General features: G+C 38.6%; 1 protein-coding gene across 7 annotated transcripts in view; it reads left to right on the top strand.

Moving 5' to 3' along the window:
* The window catches only part of NOL4 (nucleolar protein 4), a 189,459-nt gene that overhangs the window by 159,518 nt on the left and 10,675 nt on the right, over window positions 1-19,266 (top strand). For all 7 annotated transcript variants that reach the window (XM_014874349.2, XM_014874351.2, XM_088174645.1 and 4 more), the window contains one exon: window positions 17,702-17,882. In XM_014874349.2, coding sequence (XP_014729835.1) covers window positions 17,702-17,882 — 181 coding nt within the window. The remainder of the gene's footprint in view (window positions 1-17,701; window positions 17,883-19,266) is intronic.

Below are 19,266 nucleotides of genomic sequence, written 5' to 3'. Positions count from 1 at the left end.
CACTCCAGAGACTTTGGTCATGTGGTTCAATTTGCTGTTGATCACAGAAATAGAAGTTTCGTTCTAAGAGCTGAACCATTGTCAGTCTCTGCTTCTTCCAAACAGATATAAGTGTGCTGTAGATTTTGTAAACCTTAATGTTAAACAGTGTGGATCAGGGCTGGGCAATGGGACTCTGGAGAAAGTGGAGCTGGATTAGTGTTGCTACTGTTCTGTTTGAAATAAAAAATAACCAAAAAATAATGAAAATTCTTCAAGGGAAGATGTAAGGGTAAATAGTAATTTATATACATTAGTATGCGAGAGGGCCTGCCTTTTTATTTTCCCTAAAGAAGATGAACTGGTGGAATCTATCTGTGGAAAAGCACATAAGAATGATAATAGGAAAAAATGCCCTCCCCTTCATTTGGACACAAGGTTTTTTTGCATTTTGTTAATTTTTTTTTTTTTTTTTTTTGTAGAATATATACTTTTTGTGTGCTGTCATGTTGCAAAATTTATGAATGAACATTTTTCCTAATTGAAATAAGTAGTTTTTGGCAATCAAGACAAAATGTCAGCACTTGGGAATGAGGAGGGAGGATAAATATGGAAAAGCAGAAGAATAACTGAATCATAGAGTAATATCACTATAGAAGTATATGAACCTTTTTATGGACGTGTCATGTATAGTTAGCCAGATAATTTAGAAAACTGATGTTGCTTCCTTCACAACATGTTGATTTGTACCAGTTAGGAATCTGGTCCTTTGAGAATACATGGTTATATTTGCAGATAGGAGAATAGTGGTCCCATATGACTGCAAAGCCAGTGGCCTGGATGCTATCCTGGATTCAATCCATGTCATTTTAGCCATTTGACTCCACTTCAGTGACTAATGTCATGGAAAGGCTGCAATAGTATGCACAATTTTTTGATCAGTCAAAGGAGGGAGCCACATACACTTCTTTCATCCTTGTGCCCCTAATATTTGGACATTCAATGTGTGATTCTATTGTAGATACACAGCAAATGACAAGTTGAGCCCAAGAAAAACTTAAGCTTAGAGGAAAATGAAAGTTATTTTTATCTTACATATTTCCCATCCTAACAAAGGCATTTCTTAGTCAGAGCTGCTGCTCTTTAAAATTATTAATATCTTCATAGAATGCTTGTCTGTCAATATTTTATAGACTAAATATTATAAGAAAAAGTTATTCTGCATTTCATTTTTAAATATATATGAGTTTAAAAGTTTTCTTTCATTCCAGAGATTACATGAAAATAGCAGGACAACTTTATAGTCTGATAAAGGTGTTGTCCTCATACATTCACTGTACGGACATCACAATACAGCTCACTTGATGTGCTAACTGCAGTTTAAAAAAAAAAACTTTGTTTATTTGAGCTTCTCAAGTTGACAAGGGCGGGTCTATGTTCACAGAGTATTATGCACTATGATGCTGTGAAGCAGTTCTTTGCAATAAACAAAATGCATTTTTAAGGAAATCTCTCATCGAGATGAGAGCTGTAATTTTTTTCTATGCTGTGACTTGTAACCAGGCAAATTAAATATCAGTAATAATTGTGATGGAGGAAGAGATAACAACTAACTCCCAAGGAAGAAAAACTTTAATGATCCCAAACTATATGAGGAGAAGCTGAGGTCTGTTCAGCCCGGAAGAAGAGACTGAGGGGAGACCTCATTGCAGTTACAACCTCCTTACAGGAACAAGAGGGGCAGGCACTGATTTCTTCTCTGTGGTGACACTACAGAACCCGAAGGAATGGCCTGAAGTTTTGTCAGTGGATGTTTAGACTGGATATTAGAAAAAGATTCTTCACCCAGAGGGTGGTTGGGCATTGGAACAGGCTCCCCAGGGAAGTGGTTAAAGCACCAAGCCTGTCTGAGTTAAAGAAATGTTTGGACAATGCTCCTGGGAATGTGGTGAGACTCTTGGACCCTTAGAGACTGTGCAGGACCAGGAGCTGAACTCAATTATCCTGATAGGTCTTTTGCAACTCAGCTTATTCTGTGATTCTGTGATAAATTTGCAAATAGGCACTTTAAACAGAACCTTCTCAGCCATTTTTTTTTGGGGGGGGGGATAAAAGCAAGGAAAATCTAAATTTTTCAGTGAACAGGCTGTTAAGGATATTGTAACATTTAGGAAATTTAACAATATTGCTTTTATCTCTTAGAGGAGTAGGAATAGGTAGCTATTAGGTTTCTGACAAATTAATTATGTCCTAGACACATATGCTGGGAGCTGACCTAACATTTGACTCTGGATTGTTGTCATAGCAGCAACCTGAATAGAGCAGATTGGTGCAAATGCTGATTGCAGAACTGGATACAGGTTCTGTGCTAATGCAATACATCTGAATATTAATAAAAGTGAGCATGTACTGCCACTAGGAAATCACCGCTATGGTATTTCTTTCTATTTATATCCAATTCCTAAATTTTAAAGAAATTGAGGTTTGTGAGGAGATATTACTGATCTGCCTCCATACAATTTCTGGTGCTGTTTTGCTGCATGTAATAGGGAGGTTTACAGAAAGAAAGACTCTTCAAGCACCATTTTATCAACAAAAATAATGTCTGGCTGTTGCAGAGCAGGAGCAGTTTGTGTTTTGATTAAGAAGGAAGGAAATTACTGGTGGACAAATTACAGGTAATTGTGAAACTGCTTTGGGAGAAACTAATTAAAAATCTAAATTGCAGTGAGGGCATGGACCTCTATTGCAAGATCACTGTATCTGGCTTTCAGCAGTGATGGGTAAGAGACTTTTAAACCTTCATATTTGGAGGACAGAAAGAATTTTGCAATTAATGCTCAGCTTCTAAATCTTGACATTGAGGAGCTTTTTCACATGTTACTCTTCAGAGAGCAGGAAAGAAAGAAGAAAGATATACATTTGTGTCCCTGATTGTATGTTGTTCTCTTTTGTGATCAATACAGCTCCCAGGAGGAAGAAAAAAATGGTACAGTTTTAAAATATTCTCTATATTCTGTTATTTATATTTTCTAGTGGCAATATAGAACAATATATTGTACAGGACAGATTTGGACACCACTGGTTGCAGAAAAGGGTGTTATGCAAAAATACCTCCCAGCTGATGCTGGAGGATGCCCTGCTGAGGCAGTGCTGCTGTGGCAGAAAGCTGCAAATGCAGAGGGAGCACAAAGAAGTGGTTTTGTGTCAGGGTGATGGAGTCCTTGTCACAGCTATTCAGTATGCAGGAAGAGCACATCCACTGTACATCCTTGTAAGAGGTGGAGGAGAAAGCATCAGGAGTTCCCTTCCTTTCGGGTTTCACAGAGCCTAATTTGGTCTAGAGGATGGAAGGAAAAAGGCACTTCATCCGAGTGGCAGCTGTGCAGAGGGATAGGGCCATGTCCTACCTCTGCTATATATTTACAAAAGACCTGAAAAATACCAGCTCAAAGTGATTTTTGCTTCAGAATGGGAGGCTTGTGGGGTCTTAGAAAAGACCAAAAGGAAGCAGATGGTTCACTTAACATAAACCAAACAAATAGAAATTGGAATCCCAAAATCCACAAGAGGCGAATGTCACTTAACTTATAAAGAGCTCAATGCCTCTCATACTACAGAAGCTTTATTAATAATATCTTTTTGTGTTCAGACATCTCTTTGTGATTTGGTATTTAACAGGGATGAGAACTACTTCCGTACTTCAGTACTTTATCCTTTTTTATCTGCGTTTTATCTAAGATGACTGTAGTGTCCTTGGATACCCACACTCCAGTTTGCATTTCAGGCCTTGTTCACTTCCATCATTTCCCCAGCTAGCGATTATTTTACTTCTAGGTTGGTCTTTGGTTTGTTTTTGTAGTTCCAAATGATACGCCCTAACCACTGAGGCAAAAAATGTTATGTAGGCACCGTTTAACTGCATGTGGATTATTGTCAGGAGATCAAATTATGTACAAGTATGGGGAAGCTTAGCTTCCTACTCAGAATGCACAGGCCATATTGTCAAGGGGAAGAAAATAAGTGGTGTGCATTGTAATTTTAAATCCCGCTGCCTTTCAAGTCAGTGGCAAAATTCCTGGTTTCAGCAGTGTTGGATAGGGCTCTGTCATTAGCAGATGCAGCTGGAGAGGATGCTGAGTATCACAGGGCAGCCCCCCTCCCTCCACACTCCAGACCAACCTACATTAAATTTGCTACATGCAATGGAAAGGAATAATGTGCAAGGCACGCAATTGCAAATAATTTCATGCCTTAGATTTTCAGTGAGGCCCCAAGGTGAACAGCTAATTTTTCACCTTAACACAGAGATCATTAAATTAGAAAATGCTGTGTTTTTCCAGGCTCTTTGTGCTGAGCATGTGTAGTTGAATTTCAAGCTGCTGGTTTCAGAATATACTTTAAGGCACCCTGAGCTGCAATAAGATCTTGAATGTGAAGTAAATTTGATGTCAATCTAAGTTTTCTGTTCTGGTGTTTGATAAACCTGAAGGCTTAAAACCAGATTATTGTGTTGTTTCTTGGACAGGAACTTTTGAGCAACCCTATCTCCCTTCCTACCATAAGTTGAATGAAAATGAACAGTGTTGGGAACAGGCTCTTTCTTTCAGATGTCTTTAACATCCATTTTATGTCACGGAGGCAGAAAAGGAAAGGCCAGTGGAAATGTAGATATAAGAGTTCTGTATTCAGGTCTGAAGATGGAGGTTTTAGAGTTAGGACTTCTGTTCTTCCTGCTCCAGCCTTAAAAGCCAGGAATGCCCACAGCACAGGCGGAGAATAATTTTTCTGGGGAGTAAATCCCTATTATCTTGCAGAGTTTGGGCCAGTTTAATGAAATCAATGGAAAGCCAGTGTGCATGGGCAAAACCTTATTTTACAAGAGAGGCAAATTCTGGTTCTGGTTATTGAATTAGTAAGATTTAGAAGACTTTGGAGAGACATAAATTACTCCTAAATCCCAATCAGTTGCAGAATGGGTTCAGGAATATTCCTCAATTAGAAAATGCAGTTCTGCCTACAGAAAATACATGTACAAGTGTATGCACAGACTGCTTATGTTTGGTAGCAGGAACATGTTTGTGATTCAACAACTGGCTTGATGTCCTAAACTAAATTTAGAAACATATTTTTCTAAGAAAAAAATTAAACCTATAATAAGCTGTGGGAACAGGAGCTGAATGCAGTGCCTGAGAGCAGCACCAGCTGCTAAAGAGGCTAGGCACAGGACAAGGCAGCCAAGCAGGCTGTGGCCAGCAGCCCAGGCATTGTGCCAAAAGAATTCTCCCCTGAAATGAGAATATTTGGGGAACAGATTTGCACTGCAGTACACATATTTCATGCTTATTACTCATGGTATTTCATATTAAGCTTCAGTTTTACTGTCTCCATTAATAAAGCAAATCAGTAAGTGCATCCTGCAAAGGCCAGTCAAAGTTCATTTCTTTGTTTCCACCAATGGCATATGCTACTTTGGTTTGATGATTATGGAGTCAAAAGGCCATGCCCCAAACATCACTTCTTATTTACTTAATCTTTTAAAATACAGAACACTCACAGTACTAAAGGATAAGTACCAAGTTCTATAAGAAAATTAGAGCAAGTCTTCTTAAGTAGCAAAATATTCTCTTTCTACTAAATAGTTTGAGACAGAGTGTGGAGGTCAGGTTTGTTTGGGTTTTTAAAATGCCAGTTATTTTTTAAAGATTTTTTTAAACTCTAGAAGTTAAGTTTACCTGAGACAGTGTTCATAAACAGACATCCTGCATTGAACTCACAGAAAGAATTTTGTTTTCCACAAACATGCTGTTCAAGTTTTAATGCAGATTTGAAATAAAATAATTAGCATTAAAATGTATCAAACACAGGGTAAAATATCCGAAGCTACCTTTGAAAAGAAGAGCCAATCATTAAGTGAATGCAAAAAAGTAATTGCATACTCTCTAACAGACAAGCAAATTGGGGCTTTTTTGAGTTTTTTTTTAGATCTATAACTTCCACTATGATTTACCTGTGGAAGCAAAAGGATGGAATCTACAGCAGGCTTACTTGTTTTTCTTTTCAAAGTGGAACACAACAGACATTTTTAATTAGTTGAAACTGAGGAAGTTAATTCAGCACTGACCTCAAATACTTCATGTCTTGGCTGTCATCTGTTTCTAAATGAAGAAGAATTTAATTTGGAATCTAACATAAAGTGCTTTGGTCCATTCCACCTGCCACACACTCCAATATGTGTAATATTAAAAGAAAGTCTGGAGCAGCAGAGAAATAGGAAGAATCACTCAAAATCCAAAATGTACCCCATAATTTTCCAAAAAGACTTTCTCAGTGGTTGCATCTCAATATCCCAGATCTTGCAGGAGTATGGAAAACTGTTTTGTGTCAACAAAATAGGCTGGCAGTGGTGGGAGTGATACCACTTATGCAGTAGACGAGAGACCTATAGTGGGAGGTTTAATTATGTTGACCATGATGACATTGTAGTAATAAATCTGCAAAGCTGGCACAAGCCTTGCTCCAGTACTCCCACACACTCTTCCTTGTGCACTTCCTAAACATTTGATTCATATGTTTAAAGATATTTTTCTGTTGGTGCTCTGGTGCTACAGTCCTTCTGCACTGAATGGAGTAATGCTGATCTAGCCCAGCTGAAAATGTTGCCCATCACAGTCACTGGAAAATGGCATTTTGGCAAGGGGGGAAAGAAACTCCTGCAGGAGTTCCTCACTGAGACAATTTCTTTAGGACAGTACACATAGGCATGAAAAGTACAGAGAAAAATAGTTGATTGTGATCATAAAAGCAGAGCTGCCTGAGGCATAGCATGGCTTGTTCTGAATGAGAGGAATACACCGCAAAGGAAGAATTTCTCTTGTTTTGCATATTTCTGGTTCAGCAGTAAGTACTGCTATGCCTCTGTCATCACGCATCAGTTTCAGTAATACATTGATTCATTCACCACCATTACCTGCAGGCAAAACCACTCTTGGGATGGCAAAAGAGGACATTGTTTTCTTGCAGTTTATGTTGTTTCTCTTTTGGAAGAAAAGTCAGATATTCAGACTCCTCCATAGTGCTGCTTGTCAATAAAGAAGCAGCAAAAATGATCAGTAGCTATAATCTTCTGCAAAAAAATCTTTGAGAGGGTTTATGTAGCAAGATAAGAATAAACATGACATAACCTCTACTTCATTTCCCCTGAAGTTTTATCTTTATTTTCTTTAGATTTTTAGTTGCTCTGATTCTGGCAGGGGCATCCTAGGCCCTGCAGTTCTTTATGCAGTGCTTCACTTTTGGGATCAGGCGTGTACCAAATGAAGTCTCTTAGGAAAGAGTAGATTTAGCAAACCTGTGCCCGTGGTCCTGTGTCCTGAGTAATCTTAGGCTGAGAGCTCTGTGGAGGTGATAGAGGGAAGGAAAGGATCCCTTCATATTCTCTGGTCCCTTCCTCTGTGTCAGAGGCTGAAGGAAACTTCCTTTCCTTTAAATGAAAATGGGAGCTGGCAGTGGGTGGGGATGTATAAATAGAGGAGGTGGGGATTCTCAAGACTGACTGCTAAAAAACAAAGCCTCAACTGATAATTTGTCATAAGGCCCAAGGCAAGGGTTATGCTGAGCTGTTCTTTAGGTCAAAGTCTGTCTTTGTTGTCTGTCTATCCTGAGAGAAAGAAATTCTGTATGAAGCCTGGGCTCTAATAAATCTCGTCCCTCTGCTGGTACAACAGGGAAGAAAAAAGTTCCACCTACCCTCTCTCCCCTTGTGTTCCTCTGCAAGGCAGAAAATGGTTGCTGAAGACTTTTTTGTTTTTCACATGACACCTTTGTCTGAATTTGTGCTGCTTTCTCCATAGGAAATGTCATGTATTTTTTGTGGAATACACTACCACCCACAGGAGTTTTGCCAAAACTCAAAGACATTGGCAAAGTTCCCATATTCAACCAGGCCTAATCCTGCCTCTTACATGTCTGAAGCTGCTTGTAACCTGGTGCCAGCCATTGTTGGACATGTGATTTAAATTTGCACTGAGGAAGTCACTGCTGTGCACACACTGTGGTGCACTGTGCAGTCTTGCACTGTGCATCTGTCTTGTATATTGAGACAACTTTCAATTACTAGTGGTGGAATATCTAACTAGCTAAATTATTTCATGTATTAAAAGTCCCTACAAAAATAAATAGCATGACCAGTACAACTTATGAAATAGTTTGTGAATGGTGATATGCAAGTTATGGTGCAACCTAAGACAAGAACAGCAGGAGCTATAGAGAAAATTAACTTGCAAGGACACTTTCTACTATTAATCCACCTAAAATGGGATTTCTCCATTGAGTTATGCTTTTTAACATTCCTTTATTCCTGATAGGACAAAAAAACACACCAAGGAGAGCACATTCAAAAATCAACTATCCAGAATCTTACTAAAGAACAATAAGTTTATCTTAAGGGCCACAGGAAAAGATAAATGCTATCTCTTTCCGTTAGGGCAGAGAAACAGTCTCTTAGTAGAACACAGTTTTTCTTTCTCAGAGACTGTGCATCACAATTAACTAAACTTTAGGAGTAGCTCATCCATGCTCAGCCATCAGCACTGGTGGCCTCTGAAAGCTCACGTTGCACTTCTGCTACCACAGTGGATAATGCACTGAAAAGCTGACAGACTATGAACAGTGAGCCTTCTGCTTAGGTACTGCTCCAGCAAAAGTGGTTCTCCAACAGCCCCTTGGAACAGCCATACAATACCTTTTCCCAAAAAAATGTTTTCTGTATTGCAGGTGATGTGGCAGTAGTGAAAAAACAAGACTCAAATGCTGCAATGTGAAAACAGCAACCTTTTATTTAAGGTTAACATACCCATTCCAGTTTATAGATCATCTGTCATTCTATCAGAAATGCAGAAGTCTGGGGTTGATTTATTTCTCTTCTACACAATAACACCTTTTTATTTTGATCTTCTTTTTCCATGTCAGTCTCAGGCTTTCATTTCTTGTTGAACATTGGCTGATGTCATTTTTGATGCCTGGTGACAACGCTGATGGTGACAGTTCATTTCAGTGTTAATAATCTGAAAGCAAAACGAACCTACTGCCATTCTAAACTGAAACTGAAGCATGGCTTTCCTTTCTTGACTCTGTACCCTCTGTCAAGAGGACAGTTTGGAGATCCTTTAAGTGCTGGCAGCTAACTTAATATTTTGATAGGCACTCTTCAACTTTCCTCATCACTATTGGCATTCTAGGCAGTTTAGATGCCTAACTGGACTCCATATTGCACTCAATTTAACTCAATTAGACTCTATCAATATTTCACCACCATCTAAAATATTCTATTTATAGTTTTTTATCAGAAGTATGAAAAAAAATTTGTACTGGACTTCAAAGCAAAATCATCATTAATACCTAGACTTCTGGCAGTGACATGTTCATTACAGTTGTCTCTGCAGGCTAGGAGCACTTTTTCATGTAATCTCAGGTTTTCAGGCCAGAAAATTCTACTCTGAGACTGATGTGCTCTCCGTGTAATGATGAGATGATAGACTCACAGTTAAAGCTGAGTGTTCAGCTTGGCTGGAATACCCAGCTCCAACTGAGCTACAAATTGAGTGGTATGTCACACAAGAATGGGCTTTCTCATTTTTTATACACACTTGATTTAAGTAAGTAAAAGTGAAGAAAATAATGCAGAGAGAGTGGCAGAGAAAAACAGTCTACATCTGATAACAGAGAGTGGAAAACAACTTTGCAATCCCTCAGCTGCTCCTTACAAGAGGAGAAATAGTGTGCAAACCCAAGAACAGCAATGACGTCCCTCTTGATTTCACTGCTAAGTCCACTCCTAAATTGTCAAAACATTTCCAGTCTAAGGAATATCTGGCATGAGCTCTGTGATATTATTTAAACTTTACTTCATGTTTTATTTTAGCCAGCTTGCTCAAATTTGCATTAAGTACTTCTGGATAAAATCTCAGGGGACTTTCTGCTGGCTGTAAGTAGACCTCATCCATAAATCTAGTGCCTTTTCCTGCAATGCTGTTTTGGAGGACAACTAAGCTCAAAGGGGAAGGAATTGTCTAAAGGTGCAATTATTTTTTTATGTCTATCTCTACTAATGGTTTTGGACACCAGGTTGTGGGACTGTCAATAGATGCATCATTTTAAGGAATACTGTGAATAGTCTGAGAGGTGGAGAAATACCCATGGAGAGATATTATATGATAAATATAAATATATGTAAAAGTCTGGAAAGGTTAGCGGAGAAGAACCTTCCTGTTAAATAAAATATTGCTGCATTATATTTCAAGTATTTTCCTAAGGAGATTATGACATTCTAGCACTCATTTTTTCAGGTTTCAGCTACGAGTCTGGTACAGCAAGTTGAAATTTCAAGTAGATGTTAATTTTTTATTAATTATCCCTCAACATAAGGACTGGAAATTTTGTAGAACTTTATTCAAAATAGTTTTGAGGTTGATGCTACATGGCAAATAGGTCACATGTGCATATCCAGAGGCTTTAGCAAATGCTTTGCTTTTCTTATTGTGAGTACTGAAACTCTGCTGACTTACCTGAAAATTTGGCTTTTGTTCATTCCATTGTAAGAGAAATAAGGCTTTCTGGGGAAGGTAATATCTTTTCTTAGATCAGCTTTTGGGCAGAGAAGTTCTCCTGGTCTTGTCTCACATTGCCTCCTTGCTGAACTTACAGCTGTAAGAGCACATCCTACAATATTAAAAGGAGTCCTTTTACAGGACTATAAATATTCAGTTCTTTAGATATGAAGGTCAGTTAATGCAAAGGACTATTGTGTACCTTCATTTGTATTTCAAACTTAGGAAATTATGTAGATCTGTGAAACTATGAATTATGTAAGCACATTTTCTTTTTGTTCAAGCTTCACTAGTCTTGAACAGGCTTTATTTAGTGTAGTTTATTTAGTAGTAATCCCAACACAGACCTTAGCAACTGGAGAGGGGAGAAAGAATGTGCAATGGAAACCAAAACTGAAGTGAAAACTCACATCCATAATTTTCAGAAATACCATTTCCACTATTGCTAAGCACACTGAATCAACAGCCTTACTGCAGAATTAAGGGAAAATTTAGCCCACTGTGACATGCCAAAGTAATGTTTAGGTGTCCATGCTTCCAGGATATTGGTCATAAAATTAAAAGCTGGGTTAAACACTAGAGAATTACTTTAATGTAATTAAAGCTAATAAAAGATCCAGTGTTCTGTCAGAACAATGTGTATTATCCAAGCAGTTGGGAGAATCGTCACTTATTAAGATTACCTGGCATTTCCCATTACAATACTAGGTGTGCAGTTCAATGATAACTTCATGACCTTCAGCCCACAGGGATTGCATTTACTGTTCTCTATGTCATCCATCTGTTGAACTCTTTCAGAGATAATTACAGTCATTTTCAAGAGAGGAAAATTTTATCCTGTAAGGGTAGTTTGATCCTTAAGTATATTCACCATTCCTTAGAGAAAAAAAAAAAAAGGCTCTCTGTTTGCTCTTGGCAATATAGTGATGTCATTTATACCAAGGATGTGACACTGGATGCACATGCATATGCAATCAAAGTATTTTAGTTGCTAAATTGTGATCTTAGTGCAGAAAGGAGGGGAAAAGTGTTGGGGCTGGAGCCTGGTGAGGGTTGACAGGAGCAGTGAAAACAAGGGACAAAGGGAAAGTGGCATTATGAGATGGGGTTGGATGAGGAAATTGAGTGAGCTGAGGCTGGCATGTGATGGAAACTGGCCAGGTGGCTTAAAGAACTAGTGGTGAAAGAGGATCAGATACTACTAATGAGAAATAATGTGTGTTGAAACCAGGAGCTGCTTTGGCTAATTATGGAACCTGGCTTTGCTCCCTATGGGACAAGATTTTTGAGATTTGGATACTAATAGGCATCTGAGCATGCAGAGAAAAATCTCAAATGGAGCCATCACTGAGTGTAACACTGATTGAATACAAACATGGAAACAAAAGGTCTTGAGCTGTTGAAGCTGCTCAGGTATCTGGCATCAAGAGACTTGTTTGGAAAGGAGAGATTAGGATTTGCTAGGCAAGAAGATTGAAACTGAGATGCAGGGTAGAAGATGAGACTGGAGAAGCAAAGAGGATGGGGTGAAGTCTTAGGGATTTTGCAAAGACAGAGCACAAGGTGTACACCATTTGGTCCTGGCAACAGCAGATGGGTGTCTAAGAAGGGGCCAGATTCTGGGCCCTTCAGTGGGACCCAGGTCTCATGTGACTTATCCTCCTTTAAATACCTTGCTCCATGCAGATGATGATGGCTGCAGCCACTTCTCTGTGCCAAAGCTGGGATGGACAGAGAACTCCCAGCCCCACAATCCTCTGTGGATATAGCAGGGTGTCTCGTGGCATAACTTCTGAGTTTGTTCTCAGTTAAAAACTTCAGAGTTTTTAAAAATTAATTTACACAAAGAGAAGCTCATTATGTTTTATGGCTGCAGAACTCAAGTACTTTATGTATTAGGTAACTCTAGTGTAAGGTTGCCTTTGTTACCAGAATCTCACCATCTGAAAAGCACTGATAGAAGTCCTATCTATCAGGAGTATTGTAAGGATTAATTGGGTATGCTTTGAAAAGTGTTATGTGGTTTTATCATATGTTTCTATTTATTTTACTTTAGATTCAAAAATTGTAGAATTAAATTAGTGGGATTCAAATGAGAAAAAGATATGAAACATTATCTGCCTCTTCTAAAGCCATATTAGAAGCTACTGAGACCTAAAAAAAAATTGAAAGCCTGCTTTGTTTTTTCAAGTGAATGAATTTTTTTTCCTATGCTGAAAAAGTGGAAAACGCTATGCAAATAGGCTTGCCTGTTTGTTTGAATACTTATCTGCATTTGAGTTTTCCTATCCTCAAAGTGGTATTCTAAAAGAAGTGTTTATTGACAAGAACAACAATCAAACCATATTTTTCAGTTTAGCTTATTAAAAAAGGCAGTATCAAGAAATATGAGGCAAAAATATGTTTGCCTTTCTGTCTCTTCTAATTCATGGGTCAAAAAACACGCTGACATAGGGGCAGTTAAAACCTGTTCTTCTCAGAGTCATTGATTTGTCAGTCTGGGAAGCACTGCATTATTGAAAGCAGGAGCTCTCTGTGTGTCACCATCTTTGTGCTTTGGAACATTATCATTTCTACTCTTTTTTCAGGAGTTTTGTTAGCTCTGTGGTGAGCTAGCACTGGCCATGTGAGTTGATCTGCACACAATCTGTCGGGATTTACATTTGCCTGTTAGCAATGCCTGTTGCTAATAGAGAAGCCAAGGCAATAGTACTGCTCTCTCTTAATTGGAGCACACTGAATTTTTGACACTGTGTGTATAAGGGATCAAAACTCAATGTAGCACAGATTTCCCAGGGCTTTCTATTTCAACAAACTATTGCTTTTTTGTGTTATTTTGGAGGTGGTAAAGGAGATTGGGAACAGAAGGGATCAGTGACACTGCTAAGATGCTTCCATGAAGACTGTTTGAAAAGAGTTGTGTGTGCTGTGCCTCTGCTGGCAGGGGAGCAAGAGGCTGGGAACTGCCAGTGAGCCTTGCTCTTTGTACCACAGTCCTGAAAATCTGCACCAACCTCATCTTGCTGTGGATGATGATTCCTCTGTAAACCATTCATTTGCTGCTCAGAGCATCGGTCAGAGCAAAGAAGGGTTTCTTAAATATACAGGTTATGCAACAGCTCATGGAAAATTTTCTTAGGATGTACTGTCCTTAGAGGGTTAGTAAATTGCTTCCCCGATTAAAAATAAAATCAAATAAATTTTTTTATCTACTCTTTTGTGGAGAAAAAATGTGTTCTCCCAGTACAGACCTTGCTTGACATAAGACTGAAGCATAAATATATCAAGTTGAGGATCACGGTAAGGAGACTTCATACTCCCTCTTTTCAAGCCAACAGATAAGTTCTTATTTTAGCATGCTTTTGTACCTAAGAAGTATTTTTCCTATTCTGATTTTAATCATTTTGCAGATAATGTGCTCAAGACTTAAATGGCTTCTCCTCCAAAATAAATTTCTCTCCAAAAGAAGAGAAATATTGTTAGAGGGATGATTTATTTCCTTTGCCATATACTAAATTAAGATAGTATGAGTCAAATTCTAGGTGAACAAATGTTTTATCTGACCTTGGTCATACTTCTTATTAAAGGTAAATTATAAATACTTAAAAAATGGTTAGTTAATACTTCAGAAGTTTAGGATATTGTTATGATGACAACAGTGTATGTTCCAGGTAGTTGGGTCAAACATGTCACAAAATAGTTAATTGCTAGGGATTGCCTTGAAATTATTTAATAAAATAAAATTTTAAATAAATAAGCCTTTTCAATGTAAACATTATATAGGGAAAACCAGGAGATGCTGAATAACAAAGAATATTTCAAAGACCTCAGTTCTCAGTGGAACAACAATACATTTAATTTTTACATTACTTTCGAATCAAAGGTATTTCAGGTGAAAAAAATAAAGAGAATGAATCTATGAAGAATAAATCTTAGTTATACAAAAGTAAATAGGATATTCATATTCTCTGTTCCCAAGAAAAAAGAGACTGGCTTCTTTATTCTTGGTATGGTGGCAAGGAAAACTGGCACAACTTTGCCTTTTGAAGTACAAAACATTTGCAAAAAAATGCTTAAATCCCAGGGGAATGTATGAACGGCAATATCTAAGCCCCTGGGACCAGGCTAATGGTTCATAATCCTACCAGTAGGGCTGACACCTGAGCCTGCTCAGAAAAAGCTTGACAAAAATCCTGCCCTATTTCTGTGTAGTTATCATGAAGACTGAGGTAAACAATTAAGGATCAGATTTAATATCTGAACTGTATGGCAACTTATTAATAATTTAGGGACAGGTGATCAGTGTGGTCTTTAAAGAGATGTATAATATTTAGAGGAAGCCTCCTTTTGCATAGTGGCCAAGAGAGTTCATATGCAGAACCAGGAGTCCTGGTCTCAGCATCATCATCAACTTCTGTAGCCTCCCTGAGAATGCCTTCCCCACTGGAGTACCCAGACTCCACATCAAGCCCCATCCCATGGCATGTCACACTGTTTTATAGGGCTATGATTAGTTCTGTACAAAGATCCCCCTTCAGTAGCACAGCTCCAAACTTGGATTTCTGACCTCAGAGCTGCCTGTATTAGGGAGTAGCTGGAAAGGAGCCTCCCAGGGCAGCACTGCTGAGAGGGAACTGAGTCACTCTCCCTTTTCGTGTGCTGTCTCTGTAGCCCTGTGAATTGTACATTCCTTCCCCACAGTGGCACAGCTTCAGAGACGACTCCCACCACAGTTTTGCTTGGAGCCTGGTTGCTAGGAGATGGCAGCTCTGAGTTCAGGTCCCCTCCTCACCACAGCCAGCAGAGACCCTGCATCCCAATTTTTCCGCCTCTTCACCATGTACTGTGACAAGTAGCCAGAACTCTGGTCTCCCACTTTTTGGGTGTGCGCTCCAGAACACGTGGGCTGGTGTGCACCAAGGTGCACCGAGCACCCCTGCTGCATCCTCCAGCCAGGCTCTGCATCCTGGGCTTTGCCAGGAGCTCAGTGCATCTGCTCTGCAAGAGGCTTCCAGTCAGGGCTTCCGTGCCCTGACTAGAGGGGCTCTGGAGGACATGTAAATCCAGGGACGGCAAATCTGTGCCTTCCAGACAGCGAGGATAAGGAGACCAATCCCGAGACACTCTGCTTAGCTCTAGAGTTAGTTCTGTTTGCACTGTGCCCCTTGAACACAGTGTAGTCCTTGATAGTTTTGCAGAAGTTCTGCTCTGTGAAAAAAAAAGATGCTCTGAGTGAGTGAGTCTATGGCAGGAAGTATCATTTAGTTTTAGACATAAGGAGGCTGAACATCTGAGTCTTAAGAGTGTTAAAATTTTGGACGATGAGTTAAGCTGTGTTGCCAAGATAGAACTTTACTGTGTAGCTTATGAATATTCTCTGAGAAAATAATATATTTTCTCTCATGAGAGACATCAATGATTTTTTGGAGATAAAAGGTAAATTATATTAAAGTTGAATTCCTGGCAAAAAATACATTGCAATTCTGGCCGTTTGTTTAAGATTATTATTACTTAAGAAAATGCTTAGGAGACCACTTTGGCCAACTCTCTTAAAAACGTAGTTTTGCCTTAGCTCGTATTACTGCCCAAGAGGCCCCATTCTTATTGTTTATGGAATTAATTGTCTGATGGTTCAGTGTTCCCTATTAAATATTAAAACTTCTGTTAATAGTATATATATCCCTTCTCCTGAGTTATCTCAGTTGTGCTTCAGTGGAAGTCTCTTTCACCAATAAATACCTGCAAGACACAGATGTCTTCATCTAAGAAAAGTTGATAGCAGCTTTTTGACTGCTCCTAATGCATGCAAGATTCACAGCCTTTTTTACTTCAACACAGAGACTGGACACTGAATTATTTGATCTCTCTAGGTAAAAACGGTAAGGTTTCAGATATTTTCTAGAATTCTTAATAAGTTTGATATATTTCTGAACCATAAAAGGGTTGTGCAGAGGAGAGATGCATAAAATAGACAAAAATCTTACACAAACGGGAGGTAATTTTAGCAGATCTTTTTTTAGTTGACTACTCTGAAAAAGTTATTTAAAAACAAAACTTCCATAGATCCATTTTATGTGAAAACACTGATATATGTTTTCATCAGATGAGAGTGCAAAATCAAACCCATTAAAAAGTCAAGAAACAAATAAAATGTTCAAATACATACAGACTAAATCAGATTTTGTGTCACTGAGGTCTCTGTGGCAAGCTGAGCAGTCACACACTGATAGTTTTCCTTGTGTCCAATTACTAAAATGCATTAAATCTTCTCTTAATTCTTTTTATTATTTCATCTCTGTCATTAATACAGTTGCTACCGTGGCATTCTGTGATCATGAGTGGAGGTGAGGTATTCTAAGCAGTAGATACAGTAAGTACAGATGAGGAACAATACACTTTCACCTGAAACATCTCCTTTCAGGGAAAATTGAAGGGCTGTTGTGCTAAATTCTGTTAAATATTATACAATCATCAAAGAGGCAAATAGGAAGCTTTGGGGAAAACTCATGGTGTACAAACAAGCATTGCTCTTACACAGATAACAGTATTTTGTGGAGGCATCCCTACTTTATGGCCTTTATGTGGAAGGACACTCAGACTTCTCCAAACGTAGGAATGCAGTTTTATTCCATTCCTCTATTCCTTCTGTCACTTCTGAGACTGATACATCAAAATAAGTTGATGGTGCATTCTGTATTGGCTTATTTTATCAAGAAATATATGATTCTCTGACTTGTAAGAGTCGCTCTGGTACTCAGGAAATGGCTATTTCCTATCCTTTCCCACTATTTCTGGACAGAGTTGGGTTTTGAAGACGTCTGTGAGCTCTTCAGGGTGAGAGGGTATATGTTCTCCTTTGAGAAACAGTATGGTTGGTTTGCGGAGCACAAATAAATGAATATTCTCAGATTTTTAAGAAACCTGTATTCTTGCTTGTTTCCATTGTTTCTTTTGTGCTAATATTTGGTCAATCAGAAACTTCTGTGCTTGTTTAACATGCATTCCTTTAACATGTTTGTGAAAACAATAGATGTAGAATCTTAATGATGGAAAAGACTTTCACATGCAAGGTGAAATGTAACTATAATTCCAAACCTTTTCTTGTTTTTGTGCAGGATGAGGCTGCTCCAGCTGACAAGCAGTGCAAACAGGAGCCAGCCCAGGTCACTTACTCAACATCAGCTGTTTCCAGCACGCAGGAGGTGTTGTACATCAACGGCAATGGGACCTACAGTTACCATAGTTACAGAGGGCTCGGAGGTGGGCTGCTCAATCTCAATGATGCTTCTAGCAGTGGTGAGTTTCCTTACAAACTGTGCCTGTGTGTGTACGTGTGGATGTATTTCCCCCTGCCGTATAGAAAGCCAGTCTGTGGGGTTCAATATCCATAGGCTATTATCATATAATGAGCAGGAGCACAATCCTGCAAGCAGCTACTGCTGAGCAAAATACTTGTTCCCTGCATGCTAGTCTCTTTTCAGTATCAAGGGACTAACACACAATAGGGCAAGACTGAACCATAAGCCTCTAACAAAGCTGAGTGAAAAAAAAAGCCGAGTTAGATATTCAGTAGGTTTGCATAACTTTGTAGGGCCTTATCATTACTGTCCTCTCCTACACTGATCACAAAATAAGGCCATTAGTATATTTTTTGTCTCAAGTTTCAAAACACTTAACTCCATATTTCGTAATACAAATGAATTGACATAGATTGGTCACATGTTCTTACCAGCTACTTTAATTTACTGCAGATAAGGATCTGGCATACAAAGTGTTAAATGAGAAATCAGCATATTAATTTATACCCTACACTAAAAATGATAAGGTAAATATGTGTCACCATGAGGTTGTATGTCCCTCTGAAAAAAACAAGTGGTGTCATTTATTTAGACAACATTCCTTTCTTTTACATTGGCATGCTTTTATAACAAAAAAAAAGTAAGCAAATTGTAGTATTTGTTTGGAAATATCCCTTGTATTTATTTTCTACAAATGCAGAGTAATACCCTTCTGATAAAAAGGGTATTGTCTCTCTGTCAGAGAAATGTGATTACTCTGGAAGCCTGAGGTTTTATTGACTCCTAGGACTGTATTTAAAGAAATGTCACAGAGGATGGAGAAACCCCTGTGGTTTTACCCTGGCTGATCCCTCTCTGTCTGACGAGAGTGCCAGTTGAGGTAGAGAGGTGATTTAGGCTGGATGATAATTGCTCAGCTACAGCCTTTACATTCGGCATACTCAGCAATTTTCAAAATGCTATCAGGGCTGCAGCCTGCAAAGAGTTATTGGAATGTGGTGTGCTGGAGACTTTCAGTCACATCTTCTTCCTCACACCCTGCCTGTAAAATTCTCAAATGTCTGTGGATGGTTTGTGCTAAGTTTTCAAAAGTCTTTAAATAGATAATACCTTAGTTGTCAAAAGTCTTTGACTCAGAGTGAATGATGATTATAATTGTTTCCATACACATGAAGAGCACATCTGAAGCTCTGAATATGGTCTCTGATCAAATATTTTCATAAGAGTAAGACAAGCCATGGAAATCTTGTTTTTTTTTGTGAAAAGGCACAAGAACTTTAAAATTGTCTTTTACATTATGTCCAGAGAGGAGCTGAACCCATTCTCACTGAAAACAGTTGGCATTTGCCCTTTTACCCAACTAAGACTAGGATTAAGCTCCC

Source organism: Sturnus vulgaris, chromosome 1 (genome assembly GCF_052056855.1).
Source record: "Sturnus vulgaris isolate bStuVul1 chromosome 1, bStuVul1.hap1, whole genome shotgun sequence".
Lineage (NCBI taxonomy): Eukaryota > Metazoa > Chordata > Aves > Passeriformes > Sturnidae > Sturnus > Sturnus vulgaris.
This window is presented reverse-complemented; position numbering and strand designations above follow the sequence as displayed.